The 25,568-nt window shown below is 54.2% G+C and overlaps 1 protein-coding gene and 1 pseudogene across 1 annotated transcript in view; one reads left to right on the forward strand and one right to left on the reverse strand.

The window, feature by feature from the left end:
* Positions 1-25,568, forward strand: part of PNPLA7 (patatin like phospholipase domain containing 7) — a 64,729-nt gene that overhangs the window by 19,309 nt on the left and 19,852 nt on the right. Inside the window, 10 exon segments of the mRNA XM_045563775.1 lie at positions 1,133-1,276; positions 3,972-4,072; positions 4,295-4,441; positions 8,315-8,392; positions 9,265-9,470; positions 12,006-12,137; positions 12,654-12,777; positions 13,819-13,932; positions 17,401-17,470; positions 24,957-25,106. Coding sequence (XP_045419731.1) covers positions 1,133-1,276; positions 3,972-4,072; positions 4,295-4,441; positions 8,315-8,392; positions 9,265-9,470; positions 12,006-12,137; positions 12,654-12,777; positions 13,819-13,932; positions 17,401-17,470; positions 24,957-25,106 — 1,266 coding nt within the window.
* LOC123646316 lies at positions 2,354-2,950 on the reverse strand (annotated as a pseudogene).

The following is a 25,568-nucleotide window of genomic DNA, read 5'->3' on the forward strand; positions in this document are numbered from 1 at the left end:
GCCGTAGGTTCCCCACCCCAGCCCAGGTGAAATGCGCATATACGGGAATAGTTTTTCACCTATGTGCTCTTACCGTGCTGCTGTGAGCTCTCAGGAGGGCTTGGATTTGGGAAGGAAGCCGTCCAGTACGGCCCATGCTGGCCGAGTCACCTCGAGGACGATCTGTGGGACAAATTCAGCAGCCACCTTATCAGGTGGGGCTTATGCCCTTTGCTTTTTTTATAGCCTGTCATGTTCCCAAAGACTTCAAGTGGTTGACAAAAAGCATGTGAAATTAAATAAAGCAGTGTTTGTTAAAGTGGAACGGAACACAAACCAGAATGACCTGCTTGCCCTCGAGTGTGTCCTGGAGACCTGCAAGGGCAAGTGCCGGGCCCAGCCACCCAGCTGGCCCGTCCTAGGACGAGGCTTTGCACCATGTTGCCCTTGAAACCCAGCTCTGGCTGGTCTGGTTCCTCACAGAAGTCCATTTTAGAGTATGTGTCATTTAAGTATTTCTGCCTGAATAGCATCCTCTGACCTGAACTTTTGGCCATTATTAGGCGGTGGGGCAGGACGGCTCTCCTGGCGTGGGTCTCGGCAGAGGTCGGGGCGGGCAGGTTCGCAGGCCCCTGTAGACGCAGCAGACAGCATCGGCCTAGGAGGCAGCCTCCTCCATCCAGTGTGGGGGGTGAGGCCAGGGTCCTTCCGGGAAGGTTCTGGTGGGGCCACTCCACCTGAGGGACAGGTGGAGCGTCGAAGCCTCGCGTGGTTCCTCCCAGGTGTGCTCAGATGGCCACCTCGACTAAAGGAATGCCACTGAGAAAGGGACAACTGGCAGCTTCCACCTGAGCAGGAGTTGACTGTCAGGCACACAGGCCGGCAGCTGGGGTGGTCAGTCCAGGAAGACCGTGGAGAAGGGTGGGGAGGGGGCGCGGCGCAGGGCAAGTCTGAGGCTGGCACTTGCTCACCTGTGGGGCCAGCCAGGTGCAGATGAGCAGGGTGTTTGTGTGCAGGGGCACAGGGTGCTGTAGAGGGCTGTGCCTGGGCCTCAAGACGTGCAGATTGGGTGCCACTGTGGGGACCCTGCTCTGTGAGCTGAGCTGGACACTGGGCTGTGTGGACACCAAGGCTGTCACACCTGTCTCCCCAGCGGATCGTGGGGGTGGCCGTTCAGCAACCTCTGGGCCTCTGCTGAAGGGGAGCCTCTCTGTCCCTCTGCCTTCTGTCCATGGAGAGATCCCAGACGACCTCGAGAAGTCCCAGGCAGGTGACCCTGACCCTTCGGCCCCACAAGGTAAGGGACCTCCAACGGCTGCCTAGCCAGTATTGCCGACAGGCTGTCTGTGTCTGAGGGAGGGGCTGAGCTGCCCTGGCACTCAGCGGTGGTGCAATCTGTAGATGGACGAGAGCCCTGTGGGCCCAGAGGAGCCTACACCTGCGCTCTCACTCTGGGGTCAAGGCTCGGCGGGTGTCTTGCTGCCCTCGACATCCTCTGCACACCTGTCCCATCTCACCATCCCCTCACACTTCCCTGGGGTGCCGGCCTCACTGCTTCCCACCCAGGCCACCTCCTGCCTCAGCCTCCCGAGTAGCTGGAACTACAGGTGTGTGACATGATGGCTGGCTAATTTTTCTATTTTTAGCAGAGATGGAGTCTCAGTCTTGCTGAGGCTGGTCTCGAACTCCTGAGCTCAAGCAGTCCTCCCACCTCTCTGCCTTCCAGAATGCTAGGATTACTGGCGTGAGCCACCATACCTGGCCAGGTTTTAAAATTTTTTTATTTATTTATTTATTTTTGAGACAGGGTCTGGCTCTGTCATTGAGGCTGGAGTACAGTGGTGTCATCATAGCTCACTGCAGCCTCAAACTCCTGGGCTTAAGCAATCCTCCCACCTCGGCCTCCCAAAGTGCTAGGATTACAGGTGTGAGCCACCACGTGCCAGCCTAGGGTTTTTTAAATGGCAGTATTTTATTGAGGCATAAGTAACACACAGAGTGGCGCACCAAGCTAAAGGGTATAGCTCTGTGAAATCTGACAGGCACATGCTCCATGTGCCTGTCACAGTCAATAAGCCACATGCCCCTTCCCATAGGGTCCGCATATCTATGGCTCTGGTTTTGGCTCTGCTGGAACATCCCGTTCCGTGAATGGGGTACTTAGGATATGCGCCTGCACCTGGTGCCTTTCACTCAGCGTGATGTTCGTTTGTATTGTGTGTATCTGAGGTTTGTTCTGGGTTTTTTGTTGTTTTGTTTTTTTTTTTTTACTGCTCCAGTCAATGAAACAGAAACTTTATTGAGGCCCCAGGGCCATGGGGCTTGGGCAGGAGGCTGCCCTGCAGGGAAAGGAGGCGGAGGCGGTGGAGGGGCCTTATTTGACCTTCTTGGGGCACAAGTTGTTGGTGTGGCCACACTTCTTCTTAAGGCAGTTGACACCATGGCAGTGCAGGCGAGCATAACATTTGCGGCAGATCATCTTGTCGCAGTTGGATTTCTGGGCGAACTGGCAGAGGGAAGGCTCAGTGATGCCACCTCGCAGATGAAGCACCTGGTGCAGGGTGGACTCTTTCTGACTGTTGTGATCGGAAAGAGTGTGGCCATCCTCCAGCTGTTTGCCCGCAAATATCAGATGCTGCTGGTCAAGTGGGATGCCCTCCTCATCTTGGATTTTGGCTTTGACATTCTCAATGCTGTCACTTGGCTCGACCTCAAGGGTGATGGTCTTGCCCGTCAGGGTCTTCACAAAATCTGCATCTCTGCGTCTGTAACTCGGTTGCCTCGTTGAAGAGAAAGAGAGATGGTTTGTTGTTCTTGCAGCTCATTTGTAGCCTCCTGTTGATGCCGAGTGCTATGTATATGACCTGGTACAAGTTTTATGACAACCCTGAGAAATGGGTGTTATAAATTCTACATTTTGGATGAGGAAATTGCAGCTTAGATAAGTCACTTGCACGCACAGCTTGTACATGCTGGGCCAGATTCAAAACTAAATGTGTATGTTCCAAAGCTCATGTCTGGTCTGGAGATGTGAAGAGGTGGGTGTTCGGTAACATTCAGAAGTTGACTGTGGGTCATAAAAGGGGGGTGTGTGTGTGTGTGTGTGTGTGTGTGTGTGTGTATCTGTGCAAAGTGGTCTCACCCTCTGCTTTGTCCCATGGAAGCCACGGATGGAGCCACTGCAAAAGCAGCAGCAGGAGAGTTCCCACAGGCAAGTGCCCCAAACCATCCAAGATGGAACCTGCTGCCTTCCAAAGAAGGGAGCACTACAGCCAGGGTGCTCACTCAGGGCACTCAGTCTAGCGAGGACACTCAGTTGGGACTCTCAGTCAGGACGCTCAGTCGGGACACTCAGGACGCTCAGTCAGGACTCTCAGTCTGGCGAGGACACTCAGTCAGGACTCTCACTCAGGACTCTCAGGACTCTCAGGACGCTCAGTCAGAAGGTTCACTCAGGACTCTCACCCAGGACTGTCACTCAAGACTGTCACTCAGGACTCTCACTCAGGACACTCACTCAGGACTCTCTGTCAGGGAGCTTGGTCAGGTTGCTCAGTCCGGATGCTTAGTCCTCGGCACTCGGTCCAGGGCGTTTATTAGGGAACGTGTGTACATCCTTGTTGGATGGCAAGACACAGGGTGTTGTGCCGGGTGTGTCTCTGGTGAAGGTGTGAGGGTCTGGAGTTTATCTGAGTGTTTAAGGAATTTGGCTCAGGGTGGGGGTGAGTTTCTTTCAGTGCTTTGGGCAACGATTTGATATCTTTGTCAGGCGTGAGAATGTTCAAGGCCCCAGTTTGGGTTCAAGCCTTGTGGGGGAAACCTGCAGCTGGTTGGTCACAAGGCGCTCAAGGTACTCCATGATTTTCGGTCTGGACACCCTACACCCTCTAGTGATTGGAGTCCTGTCTACCAGGATTTTTCCTGTTAGACATGCAGGGTGCTCAGGTGTGTGGACCAGCAAGCAGTGTCCTCAGTCTCCCCTCTGTTTGTAGGGGGCCCAGCTGGGGCCACCTCAGACCTGGGTATGGCGTGTGACCGGGCCAGGGTCTTCCTGCACACAGACGAGCACGCTGGGAACTTAGTGGCCAGCAAGGTGGGTCCCTGCCTCTCTCTTTTCACCCCTCAGTGTTCTGCCCTCCCTGGCTCGCTAGTGCCTTGAGGGACACAACCCATCCTCTGATGTCAGACAGTCTGCAGAGGGTCACCAGGCTCGGCCAAGCTGCCCAGGGCCAGCGCAATGTCCAGGCCTGGCCAAGCCCTGCATGCCTTCCTCGCCACATGCCTCCTAACTGCTGGTATCTTTGTTCTTCTCAAGTCCAAGAAAAGTGTGATTGTTGCAGAGGTCCCTTCTGGGGCCTTCCACTACTCAGAGACTCAGGCGGATGAGACTGTCGCCAGCAGGAAGACAGACGCTATCTTCAGAGCAGCCAAGAAGGACCTCCTCACCCTGATGAAGCTGGACGTGAGTGCATGGTCCCCAGGGCATCTGAACCCCGTCCCCACAGCGCCTGCAGCTTCCCCTTCTTTCGGGCAGTGGTTCAGGCATGGGAGGTGGCGGCTGCAGGGGCCTTTGGGGTGGAGCACAGGCTTAATTTGCCGTTTGGCATCCCTTTCTGTGAAGCACGGGTTCTAGCCTCTTCCCCATTTTCTGTTAGTCCAGTTTTTGCTTTTGATGTTTAGGTTTCTTTGTATTTTCTAGATCACAGCCCTTGGTTGGGTGTAGGTCATGCGCATGACTACTCTAGGGCCTGCCTCTTTGCACCTGCTGAATGCTATCTGTGGTGGACCGAAGTTCCTAATTATAATGTAAAACTTATTGATCTTTTCCTTTATGGCTAGTGCATTTTGTGCCTTAAGAAATATTTCCTTGCTCTCATACCGTAAAGATTTTCTACACTGTTGTCTAAAAGCCTTACTTTTTTTTGCTTTCTGGGGTTTTAATGTAGATAAAATTAGTTTTTATGAATAATGCAAGGAAGGATTTGATTACATGTATTTTTTCCTCATGGAAACTCTGCTGGCCCAGTGTCCTCATTGGAAAGTCTGACCGTTTGCGCTAGTCCGCTGGATCTCTGGCATCGTTCCAGGCTGTCCTAGGCCCTCCCTTCTGCCCTGCCTTGCTACGGTTGGCACCTGCAGTGCAGCTCTGCAGATGGGGCTGACTTCCTAGGGCTGAGAGCAAAGGACAGAGAAAGGTTAGGTTTTCTCACCCTTTCTGGCTCTCTGGGCCTCTTCCCAAAGAGGGGGAAGGTAGAGGGAATTTCTCTTGACGTTTTTGTCATCTGCACCATGGCACAGCACAGCATCTCTACTGGGTCAGCCTTCAGGTTGAAGTTGGCGGGTAAGGGAGGAAGGAGAACCAGGCCCTGCCCCGTCCTGGTCATCTTTGATGCTGTGACCACACCCGTGCCCCAGCCCACCTGCTACCCCGTGGTTTTCAGAGTTCTTTTGTCTGATGATGGCTTTTACCTTCTGTCCAGAGTTAATAGCTGTAATACGAGGGAGAGCAGCTACTGTGGATATACTTCCTTCTGCTGCCATCACTCTTGAGGGACGCTTTGCTGGGGAGAGTTCTCACTCAGCATGTTGGAGCGACACCAACTCTGGCTTGCGTTGCTTCCACTGAGTAGTGTCCTGACCTGTCCTCCTCTGGAAATAACTCTTTCTCCTGCTGCTTTTAAGATATTTTCTTTTCTTTGGTTTACTGCAGTTTCCCTATGACAGAGCTGGGTGTGGATTTCTTTTTATTTATCTTACACAAAACTCATTGGACTTCAATCTGTGCTCTGAATCCCTTTTGAAAAATTATCAGCTCTTTGTTCAGGTACTGCCTCTGCCCATTTCCTCCCCCTGCTGCGACTCAGGTGCGTGTGTCTTCTCATTTATCCTCTGAGTTTACCCTTTCTTCTGTATTTCCGATTTTTTAAAAAGTCTTTTTATGCTTGAATGTAGATGTTTTCATTTAAGTTTACTAATTCTTTTTTTACAGTATCTAATCTGATGTTAAACCTATGCATTGACTTGTCAAGTTTGGTTATTATACAGTTATTCTAGAATTTCTACTTTTAAAAAAATCTGTCACTATTGAAATATTTCTAGTTCTTGTTGAGTGTTTCAAGTCTGGCTCTCAGGCCGCTTAGCGGTCACACCCTGTGTTGAGTTCTCTCGTCTTTCTGTTTTCTTTCGTTCCCTCTGGGTCTTGCTCATGATGTGTTATCTCTTCCGGGCACTTGTCATCTTGGTTAACGATATGCTTTGGTACTGTGAGCTCTCTGTAGTACTTAAGTACTTATTTTTGGACATAATATGAAACCCAAGGTAATGTCTCTTACAGAAGAGATTTTCATCTGCTTTGCCAGAGTCTGAACTGCGGGCAGTTTGGGATCACTTTATGTTCAGACTCAAGGCTTGAGATTTGCTGGGCCATTCAGATGTCCCAGAGCTAGACTCCAGAATTCCTCAGTTATGCTTAAAATTTGGGGAGTTATATTCAATCCAGCAATATAATTTTCAGATTATTTTTGTATGACATTTTTTCAGTTTCACTTTAGTAATTTTAAAGTTATTTTGATTATTTTTAAATATTCAATCATTGGTTCATCTGGAATTTAATTTTTATTTTCTTAGCATAGAAAGGTTTAAACCTGTAAAAAAGTAGGAGTCATAGTATCATGAAGTCCTGTGTACTGTCACCCAGGTTCAGTAATTATCAGTTATGGCTAATCATTTTATAGCTATACTCCTAACCCACCCCCTAAATATTTTCTTTCTGTAAAATTTCAAACACTATATATAGTAATTTCATGTCATTCTTCTCTTAAGGTTAAGGACTCTGTTTTGTAAGATATAGCTGCAGTGGAATGTCAGGGGCCTCCGTTCCTCATCTGCCCGGCCGTGTTCTTGGCCTGGCTGTGTCATGATGGATTTTAGTCGTGTCCTGTTGTTGTGCACAAGGCAGGGTCTCTATAAGGTCTATACGTTTGCAGTTGGTTGATATGTTTCTTAAATCTTCTCTCCTGTCAAATAACTTTTTATTAATGGAAAAATTCAAATATTTGCAAAACGGATGCAATGGCATAATGAGGGCGAGTGCCTGCCATCCGGCACAGGCACGGTGACGGTCAGCCCACGACTGCCTCGTTCCATCCATACCCGCCTTGGCGCCCCCAGCCCCACCCCAAGCATCCCACTCTGAAAGCAAATCCCAACATTGTGCTGCGTCACTAGTAAATACTTTGGTAGTTACCTCTAAAAAATGGGGGCTATTTTTAAACATAATCACAACACCGTTATCACTCCTGGCAGTTTAACAGTGAGCCTTACTGTCTTCAGCTGCCGGTTATACCTGACTTTCTAGCAGTCTCCTTAGTCGTGACTGTGGTCCTCGCCAGGCCAGCCGGGGTGTCCTTCACGTCTTCCCTGGAGGTCCCTCCCTCTGTTTTTCCTGCCTCTTCTTTTGTCGCTGAGGCTGGTCTCCCCTCCCACAGAGCTTCCCGCATTCTGGGTGGGGCAGTGGCACCTGCTGCTCCAGGTGGGTGGCTGCGGCCTGTGGCCTGGCAGTGGATACAGGGGCCACGCCAGAGTCTCCTCCTCCTCCTCTACCGCCCCCCAGTCTGTCCTGGCAAAACCAGGTCTCGTCAGGAGGCGTGTGACTGTCGCCTCTTCCTGTGGGGAGATGGCAGCAGCCTTTGACGCCCAGGGCTCAGATCCTTTCATCACCGGGGTTCGCGCAGTTTAAGGATTTAGTTACTTATCATGTTACAAAGGTGACCAATGACTTTCTTCTTGTGTTTGTTTCATTATCACTGTGAAATCTGGATTTAAACATTTTGGTGATTTTAACCGTTTGCAGGTGTGATTCTCGCAGGTGCTCACCTGGGCTCCCCGTGCAGGCTCCTGGATGTGCTGGGCACTTCCCAGCCGTACTCGAGGGCTGCCTGGGCTCCAGGCTCAACCTGACTGGGTCATTGTGGAGCCTAGTTTTTGTAGGTAGCGTGAAAAAGGGCGTCTCACTGATAGTTTTCTCATGAGTTATGCTGGCACTGTTCATTAAATAAATCACCATTTCCCACTGAAATGAAATCCTCTCTCTTTTACATGAATTCACAAAAATGTTGCTGTCTATTCCTGCATTTTTGGTTATATTCCACTCAACTTGTCTCTTTCTGTGCTAATATCACCACTTTGCAGAGTCTCTGGTGGCATCCTCAGAGTGGCTGCAGCCTCTGGGCTGCTACACTCGGCCTCTCTTTAGTCCAGGGTGGCCTCCTTCCTTGTGCCTTCGCTCAGCTTGTCTCTTCATGTTCCCTCTCTTGAAACCAATTCTGTCTTTTAGGACCCGTCCTTGTTGGATGGCCGCGTGGCACTTTTCCATGTCCCTGCTGGCACTGTAGTGTCTAAACAAGGAGACCAGGTGAGCGAAGGGCCCCAGCCCCGAGGGTGTGGCCACTGGGCTTGTCCGTGCAGCAGCACAGCGCGGGGCAGAGCTGGGCCGAGGGGGCTGCAGAGGCTGTCTCACTGGGGGCCTCCCGCCCCGCTTGCTGGGCAGTGAGGCTCAGCCGCAGCCCTCAGGCTGCCCCAAGCCCTGGGAGTCTTGTTCCTGCAGTGCTAGACCGTTTCTGTTCACACCTGACAGGTATGCAGATTTGGGAAGAGGTCATGCACTGGACACAAGCCGGGGTTTGCCTGAGTGGTTTTGTGGGGCACATTTATAGACGCTGCACTGAAATGTATGTGAGGTGTGCAGGGTGGCCAGGTGTCGGCCCCCGCCCAGGGCAGGAAGAGGTGCCCTCAGAGGCCTGGCTGCAGGCCTGCCAGTGCGGGACCCACCACGAGTGTTTCAGGGAGAGGAAGTGTCTTTGCTTCTGAGGGAATATTGGGCTGACCAACACATATTTGTGTGGAACAGTTAGATGCCAGGATGCTGGGAGGGAAGATGCGTGTATCTGAGCAGGGCTCGCTGCAGGGAGCTGCACACATTTCCTGTGACTAATGATTAAACAATACAACCGCTCACGTTGCTGAAATGTGCCTGTGTCCAGGGCTGGTGAGGTCGCCGACTGGGCGGAGGAGGACCTTGTTGCTCGCCTTGTGTCTGTGGCGCGGGGCCTGGCCCGATGAGGCCCGGTGCCGTCGTCCGTGTGCCGCGGCCAAGTAGCCTCCCCAGGCCCTGGTCCTCAGGACATCCAGGCTGCCTGCCCAGTCCCACTCCCAGCTGCTGGGGCGTCTCCCTGCGCTATGGGGCACACTGCTGCCATCGAGCCTGCGCCCCTCTGCTTTTGTCAGGACGTCAGTGTCCTCTTCGTGGTCTCGGGGCTGCTGCACGTGTACCAGCGGGAGACCGACAGCAGGGAGGACACCTGCCTGTTCCTGACATGCCCCGGGGAGACGGTGGGCCAGCTGGCCGTGCTCATGGGCGAGCCCCTCCTCTTCACCATCAAGGCCAACAGGGACTGCAGCTTCCTGTCCATCTCCAAGGCCCACTTCTACGAGTGAGTCCCCCGGGCAGCACGCCCAGCTCCTGTGATCTGTCCCTGAGGTATGTGTGACACGGCTTCCACCAGGCAGCTGCATGGTCCTTCTGGCGCTCATACACTCTGCCCTGCCCGCTTGTGTGTCCCTAGTTGGTGTGTCCCCGAAAACTTTGCAATGCAAGGCCTAGCCCGCTGCTCCTCTGTGTGGGCTTTCAAGCTCACTGTGACCAGTTGGCCGAGTTCGTCCGCGGAGCCAGGCCCAATATCTGTGCTCTCCTCCTGGTGAGGCAGAGCCAGCGACGATCTGCATTTCACAGTCGCCGTGGATGCGTTGCACCTGACCTGGCCTTGCCCTCCCGTTGCAGCTCAGGTCCGTGGCCCCCCGACCACACTCAACAGGGCCCACTTAGGGCCCAGGCCCCAGCATGTGGCTGTGAGCAGTGGTGCCTCGGGCCACCCTGCTTCACCAGCTGGGGCTCGCGTTGCAGGAGACGGCACTTCTGGGGTCAAAAGGCAAGGACAGTGTGGCAAGAAAGCTGCTCTGCCTCCCGGGCAGATGAGCCAGCTCGTGTGGGGCAGAGCACATCAGTTTTGTCGTCCATGCCCTGGGCTGGTGACCTTCGTCAACCTGACCCCAGCCCATGGTCCCAGGTTCTGTCCCCCAGGCTCAGAGCTGTCCTCGGTCTGCCTGTGGGGGCCCTGGGCTGCACCCCTTGCTGGTCATGTGGTCAGGATGGCTGCCTGGCAGTGAGCTGCTTGTCCCAGGGCACCAGATGGATTAAATGCTGCCATCATTTCTGCATTGCCAGGGGTCCAGAATTTCCCTGGAGCCCAGAGTTCATTTCAGGGCCTTCACCCTTGTGTTTGGCTGCCCGTGGTGTGTGTTTTCCAAAGGCCTCTGCCTCCTCCCAGGCCAGAGTCCTGCTGTGATCGCAGGGCTCTTCTCCCTGAAAGGTCAGGCAGATGGAAGGAGGGGTCAGGGGCCAAAGGCCAGGGTTGTGGCCAAGTGCATTTCCTGAGCAGTGGTCAGGAGGGGTGGTTCAGATGAGCAGGATGGCACCATGCTCAGCTCCCTCCAGCCAGGCTGGTCTGGTGCTCTCATTCTGTACTCTCGTGTCCGCAGTGTGAGTCAGGACCTCCTTCTACAGAGGGGGAAACTGAGGCTCAGAAAGGTGGAAACCTGCCCAGCTCCCTCCACCAGCAGGGGGGCCGGGCCCCAGGATGGAGCTGGGTCCATCTTCTTCCTGAGCACTCGGATCTGTGTCCCTGAGGCACAGAGCACACTCCCAGCTGCTCCTCTAGCCCCGGAGCTCCTGCCCTCTCTGCTCTGGGAGAAGCCCAGGAGGGATGGCAAGGAGCCAGGACAGGGACTGCCAGTGTGGGGGTCGGGGCCCCTGCCTTCCCTGTGCCTCGACGCGGCCAGATCCCTCCGTGCCATGTGTGTCTGTGTGTGTTCAGGCGTCTGTGTCTGTGTGGGTATCTGTGTTAGTACAGGCGTCTGTGTGTGGTCGGGCGTCTGTGTCCATGCGGGTATCTGTGTTAGTACAGGCGTCTGTGTGTGGTCGGCCATCTGTGTCTGTTCCGGTGTCTGGTTGGGCGCCTGTGCCTCCGTGCGGGCGCCTGTGTCTCCGTGCGAGTGACTGTGTCTCCGTGCGGCCGCCTATGTCTCCGTGCGGGCGCCTGTGTCTCCGTGCGAGTGACTGTGTCTCCGTGCGGCCACCTGTGTCTCCGTGCGGCCGCCTGTGTCTCCATGCGGCCGCCTGTGTCTCTGTGGGGGCGCCTGTGTCTCCGTGCGGGCGACTGCGTGTCTGTGCCGTGTTGCCTGTGGGCAGTGTGAGAGCCCTGGAGTGCGCAGCCCCACGCCCACCCTGCAGGCATAGTCCAGCTGATGTCCTGGGTGTTCTCCTGCAGGCCAAGGGCTCAAGTGCCACATTCCCATCTTTGGGGTCTGCGTAATTGAGCACGGTCTTGCCACCTCCCTGGGGTGTCGAAGGGGCTTCCACCATCTAGTGTGCACAGCAGAGCTCTCTCCTGCCCAGTAAGGCCGACAGCGGCCCACGAGCTGACCACGCCACCCCTCCAACACCCTCCGCAGCCACCAGGGAAGTGGTATTCCTGTGGTCAGAGCCCCCGGCCACCCTGCACCCACCCAGGAGACCCTGCTCCCTCCGGGCCCCGGGGGCCTCCACCACCCCCTCTGCCTGCTGTGTTCCCCAGGGGCTCACTGCCATCCACACCACACCCAAGTGTGTCGATTCACCGTCTGTGGCTATGGTCTGTGCTCCAGGGGCATTCATGGGTTGGCAGTGACAGGAGGAGGGTTTGCCCACCAGGCACGTGGGCCGCGGCCGAGCCAGCAGCTGGCCGGGCACTGTGCTGTCCCAGCCCTTGGCCAGTGGTCTCGTTGCCCCCAGAGTGGGCGGCGTGGCTCCTGTTTGACAGACGGCGGTCACGGCCCACCTGCTCCCCCGTGCAGTGGCCCTGAGTGAAGAGTAGAGTCGGGGGGATGGGGGTCGGAGGGGGCGTCAGCAGTGACTCTGGACTGCCCGGCAGAATCATGCGGAAGCAGCCAACCGTCGTCCTGGGCATGGCACACACCGTGGTGAAGAGGATGTCGTCCTTCGTGCGGCAGATTGACTTTGCTCTGGACTGGATGGAGGTGGAGGCCGGGCGTGCGATATACAGGTGAGGCCCCGGCTGTCCGTGGTGCCCTGAGGTGAGACAGTGGAGGCCTGGACTGCACATGCTCACACACACTCGTGTTTCGTGGGCATCTCTCCGCGTCAGCACACACATCCACACCATCCTTTAGGACGACCCAGGGAGGTGTTTCAGGCAGCACTTACGTGGGCGCCCGTGTGCTGCGTGTTCCCCGGAGTGTCTCTCTTGGCTCCGTGTCACAGACCCAGCTTCACGCTGGCCCAGGCCACAGGCAGACCATTGTAGCTGTCGGTATTTATGGTGCTAAAAAATAACACTAACAAAATTTTGGAATATTTATTTATTTAAAATTAACAATAAACTCATATGTGTTAACATATTTTTAAATCGAAAATAACTATTTTCCTAAACAAAAAAAATATAGAAGACTGTGTTCTTTTAATTTTTTTACATCCAGAGGTCCAGCTGGCGGTTGGGAAGCTGGGTCTGGGGGCTGAGGCTGGTGGGCCAAGGGTCTCAGGGCCTTGGTGTCTCTTGTAGGCAGGGGGACAAGTCTGACTGCACGTACATCGTCCTCAGTGGGCGCCTGCGCTCCGTGATCCGGAAGGATGATGGGAAAAAGCGCCTGGCAGGGGAGTACGGCCGAGGGGACCTCGTTGGTGTGGTAGGCGCCTGCCCTGTCTGTCCAGCCCCGCCTCCAGCATCCTGGATCTGCCTGGCTGGTTACTTCAGGGGAGGGAGGCCTCAAGGTGACCTGCAGGAGGGAACTCCCTCTTGGGGCTGGTCCGCTCTGGCCCCAGGCTCTGCCCTTGCCTGGGGCACCCTCTGGCCCAAGGGCTGTGTCCCTGCCCAGGCTGTAGCCCCGAGTGAGGGAGGTGGAGGCAAGAGTTGCCTTTGGAAGGGCTCCAGGGGGAGCAGCTGGCAGCTCATCCAGCCTCCCCAGGGCATCCTGTGCAGGAGGGTCTCTGTCCGGAATTACAGCGCAAGACACCTGGGGTTCTGTTCATTTATTTAAAATTCTCAGCCCATCTGTGGGGAAGTCCAGGGGCTCTCTGCCATCTGGTCACGGGGCTCAGGGCAGCCCCCTGAGGCTCGAGTACCTTGGTGGGTGGGTGCTCAGAGCTGCAGCCTCCGGCCCTGCCCTGCCCTGGGCACCAGGAGAGCTCGTGCCAGTGGTGTTCTGGCACTGCCTGGCCTCCAGGCTCGGCCTGGGGTGGGCATCCCTATCAGTCTGGCACCTCTCCAGAGCTGGCGCACCCGGCAGGACGCTGGTGCAGATGCCTCGGTGCCCAGCAGCAGGGCTCCCGTAGGATCTGAGCACCATTTTAGAAAGAAGTCTTCTCCAAAGGCGTTTGTTTCTCAGGGAGTGCTGAGACTACCCTTGTTCCAGCCCGCGGTGGCCTGTGCCTGTGTCTGGGATCTGTCTGGGTTGTCGGGGGTGCCTTTAGCTTCCGGCATGTTCTGGTGGTTCTGACAGCATGCCACATGCAAGCACCTACTATCGTCTTCCACCTGTGCAAAACAGAGGCTTGGCTAGGTCATTCTGCTCCCCCTGGCTCCCTGCACCTTGGGCTGTGTGTGGCTCTGCTGTGGGGCTGTGGTCCACCTGGCCGTTGGGATGCTCTGGGGGACAGGTGTGGCTGGCCGGGCCTCCAGGGCCTGCAGGCTGAGCGCCCCGGCCCAGCATCCAGCCCGTCCTCCTCAGGTGGAGATGCTGACCCACCAGGCCAGGGCGACCACCGTGCACGCCGTTCGGGACTCAGAGCTGGCTAAGCTGCCAGCAGGAGCCCTGACGTCCATCAAGCGCAGATACCCACAGGTAAGGGCGGCAGGGGGCTGGGCTTTAATTCCAAGCTGTGCCTTGCGTCCTGGTGATTATTCAGTCTCAGTGCAGGTGGAGCACAGCCTGGAGCAGGTGAGTGGGATGGATTTACAGAATCACCAGACAGATCACCAGCCTGGCAATAGCAAGACCCTGTCTCTACAAAAATAAAAAACACACCTGTGGTCCCAACTACTCGGGAGGCTGAGGCGGGAGGATCACTTGAGCCCGGGAGTTGGAGGCTGCAGTGAGCTGTGAGGACACCACTGCGCTCCAGCCTGGGCGACAGAGGGGGACTGTCTCAAAAAAAAAAAACGTGACAGATCAGCATGGTCTCCGCAGGGCGGGCTCCTTGCGGTGCAGCCTGGGAACAGTAGGGTTGGAGTGTGGTGGCAGTGCAGGTGGCGCCAAGCTGTGTGGCTGTCTGGCCTGGTCTCTGCCTGTGGGGGACGTGGTGCCGCAGAGGGGCTGGTGCACAGGGACGGGGAGGCAGCCCAGGGGACGCTGAAGGTGCAGGTCTGGCTGTGAATCAGCCACACACGTCACATAAGCCCTTTCATTCTAGAACAAATGAAAAGCTGGGGCAGGTATGGCCCTGGCGCTTCCTAGCCCTCACCCCAGGGCACTCATCCTGCCCAGGTCGGGCAAATCTCTGCCCCCTTTGGAGCCTTACAGAGGGGTCATCACCTTCCCTGCAGACTCAGGTGCCGGTGGGCTGCTCCTCCTCCCTGCGCTTGGTCCTGGCCCTCGTTCTGCCCACGGGACCACAAGGCACTGCTGCGTCCTAGAGGGCAGAGCCCTCGTGATTGGGCAGCACCTCCCAGCAGGAGCCTCAGCCGTACCTTCAGAGGCTGCTGTGTGGCTCTGTCTGGCGCACAGTGTGGGTTGAGCCAGTGGGGCCCCTGCCAGCCCCTGGGCGGTGCTCTGCGGGGTGCCACAGGCCCCCACACCTGGGCTGGGTGTCGGACTGATGCCCTTTCCAGGGAGGGGCCAGTGCTCTCGGGGCACTGGGCAGTGTCTTCCCTGCAGGCTGCACCAGCAGTGGCTGTCTCCCCTGGGGCCGCACGCCAGCCCTGGGCCTCTGACTCAGGAAGCCGTGGTGGGGCTGCTCCCCGTCGGCCCCTGCCCCTGCCCCTGCCCTCAGAGACCACTTTCCAGTTTCTGTCTGTTCTGGAGTTCGTATAAACGAAACAGTGCAGAATACAGTGTTTGGTTTATGGCGTCTTGCTCGGCATAGCATTTTGGAGATGCAGGTTGTTGTGAATGTCACTGGGGCATTCTTTCCGTGGCCCAGTCGGCTCCCACTGTGTACACTTCCCGTGCTCATACTCCCGTTGGTAGATACTCAGGTTGTTTCCAGCTGGGGGCTGTTAGGAACAAGGCTACTGAGAACATTCGTGTACAAATGATGTTATGGACCAAGTTGTCATTTCTCTTAAGTACCCAAGAATGGAATGGTTGGGTCACAGGGCAGATGTGCTTTTCAGAAAACTGCCAGACAGTCGTGAGTGGGCACTGTATAGAGGCCGGGGCAGCTTGGCCGTGAGTCCCGTGCCACACAGCCAGCACTTGTGCTGCTGGTCTCTCGGTCTGCACCATGCCCTTCAGTCGGAATTAGAATCTCATTGTGATTTAAATTTCCATTTCCTTCATGACCGCAGATGTGGAGTACCTTTTCAGGTATTTATTGGCTTATTTTGAACCTATATCATTTGACATAAGAATAATCATTTTTAAAACTGACTTTAACTTAGAATTTTGATTAATTTTTAGTTGTGATAATTATGTTATGACTGTTCTTAAGGGCTTATAGAGCTACAAATTCAAATACTAATGGGTAAAATGCTGTTTGGGATTGGCTTTGAAATTTTTCAGGTGTGTGCGAAATAAAATTATTGAAGTTGGATGAGAAGAGTGGAGTTCACTGTGCTCTTCTGTCTGCTTTGTGTATGTGTCTGTATCAAATTTTCAAAATGCAGTTTTAAAAAATTAGTTTCAGCTAACAGTTTGATGCTAGATTAGTTGCACATGAACCATACTTATTTTTGTTTTTGATTTTGGAGACAGAGTCTCACTCTGGTGCACAGGCTAGAATGCAGTGGCATCATCATAGCTCACTGTAACCTCACACTCCTGGGCTCAAGCAATCCTGCCTCAGCCTCCCGGGTACCTGGGACCACAGGTGCACGCCACCATGTCTGGCTAATTTTTCTATTTTCTGTAGAGATGGGGTCTTGCACTTGCTCAGGCTGGTCTCAAACTCCTGACCTCAAGCAATCCTCCCGCCTCAACCTCCCAGAGTGCTGGGATTACAGGCTTGAGTCACTGCACCTGGCCCAGACTTCTTTTTAGCTTCTCTTTTGGACTCCTCTGCTTAAACTACTTTTTGTCTCATATCGTAAAATTTGGGTGGTTTCACTTGTATCCTCTGTGGGTCTTTGACTCCAGCATCCTGGGGGTGAGCGAGGATCTCTGAGTTAGCTTGCTGGTGGGCTGCCTGACTTGGCAGAAGGGGCTGAGAGAGGTTGTCCTCACTGCCCTCCCACCTGCAGCAGGTGCGTCTTCAAGGTTGACTTTGAGCTCTTGGCCCACAGGGTCAGGAAGCAGACTGGAGAGGGAGGCTTGAGGGCAGAGTGGTGGGAGAGAAGTCCCACTTGCTTCCGGGAGCAACACCAAAATGACTGTCAGCGCTGTCACCTCGCTCTCCTGAGTAATTCAGGTTTTGCTGAAGCTAAGAGCAGCATCTCCTTCCCAGTCATCCTATCCTGCCTCTAAGAGCGGCGGTAGTTAGATTCCCTGTACAGTAATGCGTCTCTGCCATCTTGTAAACCTTAGCAGTTAAAAACATTCAGCACACTTTATTTTTATATGAACCATTTAAAAGTAAATTGTAACAATTTTAATTTGTCAATTAAAAATTAATTTTTAAAAAGTAAATTAGAGATATTTTGATATCCTAACCTTAAATATTTAAGTCTATAACTCTAAAAGTTAATATTAATAATAGCAAAAGTGATATTATTATATCTAAAGATGTAATAATTCCTGGGCATCATCCAGTAGCAGCCCGTGGCCCCAGCAGTGGGGTTGTCCACTCAGGAGGAGAGCCCTCCGCCGTGGCGAAGCCCACCAGCCTCTGCTCGCCCTGCCTTCAGGGTGGTGGGGGGCTGCCCCTGCAGAAGTGATGGCGAGAGGCTTGGTCAGGCTCAAGGGCACTGGGGACGTGCCCCTCACCTCTGACAGCCCCCCACGGCCACTTTTCAGAGCCAAGCCCCACACCCTGGCAGCCAGAATGGCAACCGTATGGCTCACACAGGCAGGGTGAAGGGAGCATCACCTGGCACCCACAGCCGTGTGGTTTCCTGAGTCTTGTCATCTTTGGAGCATCATTGTGGGGTCTTTAGTTCACAGCATTTGTTGGTGTAAAATGTTTGGTTTTGGGGTCTCTCCTTTCTCTGCCCACAGGTGGTGACTCGGTTGATTCATCTCTTGGGTGAGAAGATCCTGGGCAGCCTCCAGCAGGGACCTGCAACAGGTGGGTCACCCCTGCAGCCTTGTGGGAGCCCCACCTGTCCTGCAGCCCCTCCCACTCCAGACATGGCCCCGCCTGCCTTGGAGCCCCGCCCACCTTGGAGCCCCGCCCTCTCCGGACCATGGCCACACCCACCTTGGAGCCCCACCCACTCTAGCTACCAGGCTGCCCCGCCCTCAGGAGAGGCCCTAGGGCATCCACCAGAGGGCATCTCTGAACTGGGTGGATAAAGAGAGTCCTTAGATTTTGGTAGTACCAGAAAAATTTTGCAAAACTATGTCTCAACGCAGGCAGCATTGGAGGGAAACTCTATTATATGGGAAAAGAAGAAATGTGATACGTCTCCTCCCTATTGTTGCCAGCTGATCAGGAGAAAGAGGGAGAGTGAAACCTCTGGGAAAAGATAATTGGTGGGATGCACTGGATCAGCACCTAGTCGGGTAGTTAGAGTGCTGCGTCATGTGCAAAGCTTGGAAAGGTGTCGAAACAATTCTAGAGTATTAGGACTTAAAAATTTTTTTTTTATCTCAGCTTATTTATTCTTTTCTAGTTCTGAGTATGTGCTTTCTTCAGGAGCCACTATTGGAATTAGGTTTTCAGGCTGTCCTCTCTTACTGGCTCTCAAATATTTGAGAACTCTGACATTTGACTCATTATCTTTGGTTGACGACGCTGGACTCCAGGACCCCCTTGCTGTTCTGTGAACTCCTCTCCCTGCTGCCGGCTGCCTCCGTGGCTGCTGCTCTCTGCCTGGAGCAGGCCGCAGGGGAGCCGCACTGCTCCTGCGGGCCCGTGTGCTGCCTCACGCAGCCTCCCTACCCTCCCTGTCTGCCCCCAGCACTCTCAATTTCCCTTTTCCACTTAATTTTTCTCCTGTGTACTTGTCACCCCTGAGACATCACATAGGCCCTCTAGTTAGCTCATTTGTTATCCATTTCCTGCGTTGACATGTGGGCTGCAGGAGGACAGGGGTCTGGGTATGTTTTTTCCCAGCTGTGACCTTGTGTGCGATATGGAATGTCTATTGAAGGAATGAGTGGACGGACAGACGTGCCACATGGCGACAGCAAAGTGTGGAGGGTGTGCGACCTAATCCAGCACGATCTCATCCTAATTTGATTACAGCTACAAAACTCTCCTTCCAAATGAAGACACATTATGAGATTGTGGGTTGACGTGAATTTTAGAGGAACACTGTTCAACACATGAGATAATTCTTTTCATTTTACTTTCGACCTATTGTACCAGCTGAGTTTCTTGTAGAAATCATATAGTCCATGTTTTTTTCACCTCTTCTGACAATCTTTATCTTTTAAATGGTTTCTAGGCCATTTACGTTTAATGTAATTGTTTTGTTAGGATTTATGTCTTCCATTTTCTTTTTTTCTGTTCTCACCCCCCACACTTTTTAAAACATTTATCTATTTTTTATGTTATGTTATCTATTTTATTATTTTAGATATGGGGTCTTTCTGTGTTGCCCAGGCTGGAGTGCAGTGGCTATTCACAGGCACAATCGTAGCACATTGCAGCCTTGAGCTCTTTGGCTCAGGCAGTCCCCCTGCCTCACTCTTCAGAGTAGCTGGGAAAGCAGGCACATGCCACCATGCCTGGCTTTTAAAACTTCTTTTAGGTTACTTGAACCTTTTTGATTATTCCATTTTTATTTATCACGTGTGGTTTCCATTATATCTCTTCATGTGATATTTTCTTTTTTTTTTTTTTTTTGAGACAGAGTCTTGCTTTGTTGCCTGGGCTAGAGTGAGTGCCGTGGCATCAGCCTAGCTCACAGCAACCTTAAACTCCTGGGCTTAAGCGATCCTCCTGCCCCAGCCTCCCGAGTAGCTGGGACTACAGGCATGCGCCACCATGCCCGGCTAATTTTTTCAATATATATTTTTAGTTGGCCAGATAATTTCTTTCTATTTTTAGTAGAGACGAGGTCTCGCTCTTGCTCAGGCTAGTCTCGAACTCCTGACCTCGAGCGATCCACCCGTCTCAGCCTCCCAGAGTGCTAGGATTACAGGCGTGAGCCACCGCGCCCGGCCGCATGTGATATTTTCAGTGGTCGCTCTAGGGATTACAATGTCCATACTTATCGTTGTCTGCTCATGCCAACATTTTATTTAACTGGAATGTGGAAACCTTACCACCATTTGGGTCACTTTATTCTTCTCCCTTAATGACATGGTGTCTTAACTGTGACCTCTAGGTACACAGAAAGCACTCCCCAAATGGTGTATAACTTTCACTTTCAGCCATCAAGCATAATTTTCACAACTCAAGAGGAGAGTAGTCTGTGATATTTACTCAGATGGTTACCATTTCTGCTGCTCTTCCTTCATTCTTGGTGTTTCCAGTTTCTTTCCAGTGTTATTTCCATTCTGTCCAAAGAATCTTTTTTAGCAGGCTTTGTTTGTTTGTTTTTGGGTGGGTTTTTTGTTGTTGTTGTTGTTTATTTGTTTGTTTTGCAACACAGTCTTGCCCTGTCACCCAGGTTGGAGTGCAGTGGTGCACTGATAGCTCAGTGCAGCCTCGAACCCCTGTGCTCAAATCATCCTCGCCCTCTGCCTCCTCAGTAGCTGGGACGACAGGTGTGCGCCGCCGTGCCTGGCTATATTTAAAATTTTTCTGTAGAGATGAAGTTTTGTTGTGTTGCTCAGGCTGGTCTCGAACTCCTGGCATCAAGCAATCCTCCCACCTCAGCCTCTCAAAGAACAGGAATTACCGGTGAGAGCTACTGTGCCTGGCCTAGCAGTTCTTTTACAGAAGGTCTGATAGCTACAAATTCTCTTAGTTTTCCCTCATCTGAGAATGTCTTTACTTTGCCCTCATGCTGAAAGATATTTTTGCTGGATGTATAATTCTGGGTCGGCAGTTCTCGCATCTCACCACTTAAAAAGTTTTGTGCTGCTTCCTTGTGGCCTCCACTGGTTCTAATGGAAGTTCCAGATGCCTGGTGTTCTCACATAGGCGATGCATCATCTCCCTCCATCTTCAGTTTTCAGAAATTTGATTTCGAAGTGTCTGGGCATGAACATCTTTGGATTTATCCTATTTGGGGTTTATTCATCTTGAATCTGTAGGTGTGTATCCTTTACCAAATTTGGAAAGCTTTCAGCTTTTATTTCTTTAAATATTTTTTTAATATCATACCCTTTCGCCTCTTGAAATACAATGACACTAATGTTAGACCTTCTGTTACTGTTCCGAAGGTCTCCAGGGCACTGCTCATTTTGTAAGTCTGTTTTCTTCCTGGGCCGAGAAGACAGAAGTTCCTTTCGATCTGTCTTTGGGGTCACTGGCTCCTTCCTCTGGTCCTCTTGGTTCTGCGATTAGGCCTATGTAGAGAGTTTCATTTCACTTACTGTATCCTGGTTCCTCTCTATGCCTTCTGCTTCTGTGCTCAGACTGTGTCTGTTTTAGGGGCGTTCGTGATTGCTGGTTCTAGCTGGTTATGACAGCTGCTTTATGGACCTTGTCAGATAATTCCAACACCTGCCATGTCATTTTTGTCTCTTGGTAGTTTTTTTGTTGTTGTTGTTCCAGTTAAGATTTTCCTTGTTCTTGGTATGCCTGGTAATTTTGAATTATATTGTGATATTTTGAGTATTAAGAGACTCTGGTTCCTACTGATTGATTTTTTAGAGATGGGTTCGTGCTGTGTTGCCCAGGCTAGAGTGCAGTGGAGCGATCACAGCTCACCAGAGCCTCAATTCCTGGGCTCAAGCATCCTCCTGCCTCAGCCTCCCGAGTAGCGGGGACTACAGGTGGGAGCCGCTGCATCAGGCCTAGTTCCTGTTGATATATTCTATTTTAGCAGTCTGTAAATGTGCTTGAATTCTTAGAGCACGTCCTGACCCACTCTTGTGGGCTGTTGTTTGAATGTGAACGTAACTGTCAGGGCCTGTGCGGTCGTGCTGCGATCTGCCCTGCCGTGCCGGCAGAACCTGTGTGAAAGCTGCCTGGGTTCTGCGCTGTACCCCGCTCTCAGGGCCTCGCCGCTGGTCAGCTTCGCGTAGGCAGATTTCAAGACTTTGTGTCCCCCACCTCCCCCAGGGGGAGCAGAGCGTTCTCTGCCTACTGGTGTGGGGTGGGTGGTTGGTGGGTGTGTGCTGGTGTTGCTCAGTGCCGGGCAGTCTCCCTGCAGGCAGCACCCTGGGAAGGGCACTGCTGCTCTTGTTGGGTTAGTGCAATGGGTCTGCCTTCCTGTCTTCATCCCCCCCGCGTCTTGTGACCGTGGCTTCCTGTGCTATTCCAGGGTCTTGTGGCAGGTGGAATGTGTCTGCTCTACCTCCCTTTTGGCCACGGCTAGAAGCCAAAAGTTCTTAAAGACTACGCAAAGCTGGCTGTAGAATCCCTTTTTGCTTCCACCTGAGATGGAGGATTCTGACGTGTGCAGCCCCTGAGAGAGATGAGAGGAACGGGATCCCCAAGGAACAGCTGCAGGAAAAATAAATAAAACTCAGACCACGAAAGAGAAAAACATTCAGACTAACCTTGGAATGGGAGAGGTGATCCTTTGTCTCAGTGGCACTGTCGGGGGTGTGTGTTGTTGTTTGCTTTTCATGGCAAAAGCAGCGCACACTTCACTTGGCATTTAGAAGCAGAAGTGTCGCCGGAGGACAGTCTGAGCCCCCAGTTCTTCCTGTGTGTGTGGAGGCTCGGCTGCCTGGAGAGGAGTCATAACTGCGGGTTGAGGGTGTGACAGTGACTGTAAGAGACCCTTGCAAGACGGCTCAGCAGTGCTTGGGAAGGTGGCCTTGGTGGTGGCCAGGGTGGGGCGCAGCATGAGGACCACCAGGGTCCCCAAGACCTCCTGGACAGACAGGCTAGAGGCTGATAGGGTGGCCACTCAGGGCCAGGTTCAGGGTGGCAGGAACCGGAGCCTCGTAGGCAGCTGGAGGAGCTGCACCCGGGTTCTGTGTTCTGATCGGCGGGTTCTGTACCGGTGTGGCTGGTGCCACGGGGGGGGGGGGGGGGGGGGGGAGGGGGGGAGCAAAGGTAGTCAGAACGGCGCCAGATCCAAGAGGAAATGTGCAGCAAATTTTCTTTTGCTTCATTTTCTTGTCCGTGATTACCTAGTTTTATTACAAAAGCTGTGTAGGCCTAGGAAAAAGACACTAGAGAGTGGGGAACCCTGAAGGTATGAACTGGGAAGCCGACGCTTCCCCTTCACGGCTCCTCAGGCTCTGCCGGCCGCAGTGTGACCTGCGCGCCCTTTCTCACACAGGTGTGTCTGCACCACGCACTGGGCAGGGTCCTCTAGTGGGACTGCTGGTTCCTGCATTGACTCCAGGGTTAGGGTCTCTTCTGGGGGATCCAGTGAGCCCCATGGCCAACACCTGCCCAACCCTGGGCTCTCGGGCAGCCCCAGACAGCTCCCACCTCCAAGCACCCGTCTCTGCGCAGCGGCCTGAGCATGGACGTCCCTGCACGTCTCGAGCGTTGCCTGGTCACGGCCACTTAGCAGAGCTGCGTGCTGTCTGCAAGAGCCTGGGATGTGCCTGGGTTTTGCAGCCTCGTAGCAGAGAAGGGCAGAGGACCCTGAGTCTTGGCAGCCTCTGCAAAACACCCGTCCCTGCATTCCTGGGAAACACCTGCTGCAGCTGAGTTAAGGAGCCAGTCAGGGGAGAATTCTCTCCTGGCGTTGATAGTGGAGTCGGGGAGACAGGGCTCAGGAGAGGGTGGAGGGGCAGGCATGCAGCCCTGGGCAGTTGGGCTGGGCCCTGAGGGTGTTGGGGGTTGCCAGCGGCTCAGGTTGGCCACAGGTTGCAGGGGGCTGTGGCGGTTGTAGACTTGGCTTGTCCCAGGTTGGGCGGGGGGCGGGCACTGGAGGGCTTTGGGCAGAAGAGGCGCCTGGCCGGACTTGGGTGGGGAGAGTTGCCCTGGCCACTGTGCGCAGAGCAGCCTTCTCCCCAGGAGGTGGCCCTGACGCTGACGGGGGCCCGGGGCTCCCATTTGCTGGTGATGAGCATGACTGAGAACAGGGAGCGTTGGGGCCCCTGGGCAGGTGAGGCCAAGAAGCGGGGCTGGGGCTGGGGGCCAGGTCCAGAGGTGTGTCCGGAGCTGTCAGTTGAGCCTCAGTGGGACATTGTGCAGACAGCACTGCTTGCCTGTGTTCCTGTCTGTGTGCAGATTGAGGAACCTTTTGTTTGTTTAATGATGCAGTTACATTTATGAACTACGTGTTTGCACTCAACAACATAGCATCAGCTCTTTTCTTGCCAGTACATAAAGGCGTGTTTTATTGAGAGCAGCATGGTCACACACTGAGCCAGACTCCCCATTAACAGGCCTCCCGATGGCCTTGGGCTCTCCTAAGCCGCTGCCACAGGCATCCGTGTTCGTGTCCTGTAGGCAGCAGAGGTTCCTGCTGGTCACCGTGTGCGGCGGGGCCTGGCTGCCGAGCTCTCCCTTCTGTTCCCTGGTCTCTCCCCTCCAGGCTGCATCCGCCCTCTCCCGCCATTCTGCACCCCCATGCTGACTTTAGCCCATCAGGAACTACTGGGTCTGGCAGCTTCTGGAAACGGCTTCACTAGGGGTGAGAGGAGCAGAGTCAGAAACGAAGCCCGTTCGGAGGAGCTGGGCCTGTTGGCAGGAGAGACGAGCTGTGGCAGCCATCAGTGCTGGGCCCCGTGGGGGCAGCGGGGGAGAGAGCCCACCGCATGCCAGGCTGCAGGAGACCCTGGCTGAGCAGGAACGTGGCAGTGGTGCAGTGGCCAGCGGGCGTGGTGGGGCCATCCCTCACCTTTACAAGAAGGAGACTTCCACTAACACAGGGACCAGAGGCCCTCTGACAGCAGCTGGTGAACCTGTGGACCGACACACTGCCATCCTTGCTGCTGTGCTGGCCGAGGGGCCCGTCAGCTCGCTTGGGGGCCCAGGGGGAAGGTCCCAGCCGCCTGGGTGAGCCACTTGGTGGAACTCTTAGAGGCCCACGGTACAGGGAGAGGAGGGCTCCCTCGCAGACTTGGTCTGCCTCTGTCTCCCCAGGGCTACCCCAGCCCAACCCAGCCTCCACTGGTTTCTGGAGGTCGTGTGCACATGAGGGACAACGAACATGTCTCGATCTTCTAAGCTCTTACATCGTTTCCTGTTTCTAGAATGAGTGGTGGGAAAACTCTAGGAACAGCTGGGTCACAGGATGAGTCCTCCGACCTGGCAGGATATTTTAACCATTGTAGCTTATTCTGGGCTTCACATGCTTTTCCACACTTCATTTGCTTCCTGAATCACCAGGCTCCAGGGGCAGGAGCACGTCCGTCCCGCACGTGGAACTCAGGCACTCAGGGGTGTAGTCAGACAGCTCTGCAGGACGGGAAGGGTGCGTGGGGAGGAGGCCTCTGGTCACTGCGCGACCGGGGCAGATATGGGAGCCTGCCGCACTCCTCCCAGGCAGCCTGCGCCCTGGTGTCACCTGGAGGTGTCGGGAGGCATCCAGGCTGTCTCGGACACGGCCCAGCCGACACTGCCCTGTGATCCACAGGCCACCCACTGGGGCTCCACACAGCAGGCAGCAAGTGGGACTCGGGGAACCCAGCCGGCAACCTGTCCACAGTGGCCACGATGCCTGTGTCTGAGGACGTGCCCCTCACTGCCTTTGCCCTGGAGCTGGAACACGCCCTCAGCGCCATTGGTAAGCTCTCCCCACAGCCTGAGTGACATGTCCTCATCAGTTCCCGAGGGTCCTCGGGATCTCTTCATGTACAGCCCAACCTCTGTGTCTGTCAGAGCTGAGGGTCGGGACGGGGCACCTGGCTGGCAGGAGGGGCAGGCCATGGGGGGTCTTGCCTCACCCCTGTTAAGGCTACACTAGGGGTCTGAGGGCATCCCTGAGGCTAGAACAGGTGTCAGGTCCAGGGTTACCTAGAGATAATGCAGGGTCCCTCAGTACAGAGCCCCCCCAGCCCATCCTTGTCCTCAGTGCAAACCCCCCCCAGCCCTTCCTTGTCCTCAGTGCAAACCCCCCCCAGCCCATCCTTGTCCTCAGTGCAGAGACCCCCCAGCCCATCCTTGTCCTCAGTGCAGAGACCCCCCAGCCTGTCCATGTCCTCAGTGCAGAGACCCCCCAGCCTGTCCTTGTCCTCAGTACAGAGAC

This window comes from Lemur catta, chromosome 10 (assembly GCF_020740605.2).
Source record: "Lemur catta isolate mLemCat1 chromosome 10, mLemCat1.pri, whole genome shotgun sequence".
In the NCBI taxonomy this organism is placed as follows: domain Eukaryota; kingdom Metazoa; phylum Chordata; class Mammalia; order Primates; family Lemuridae; genus Lemur; species Lemur catta.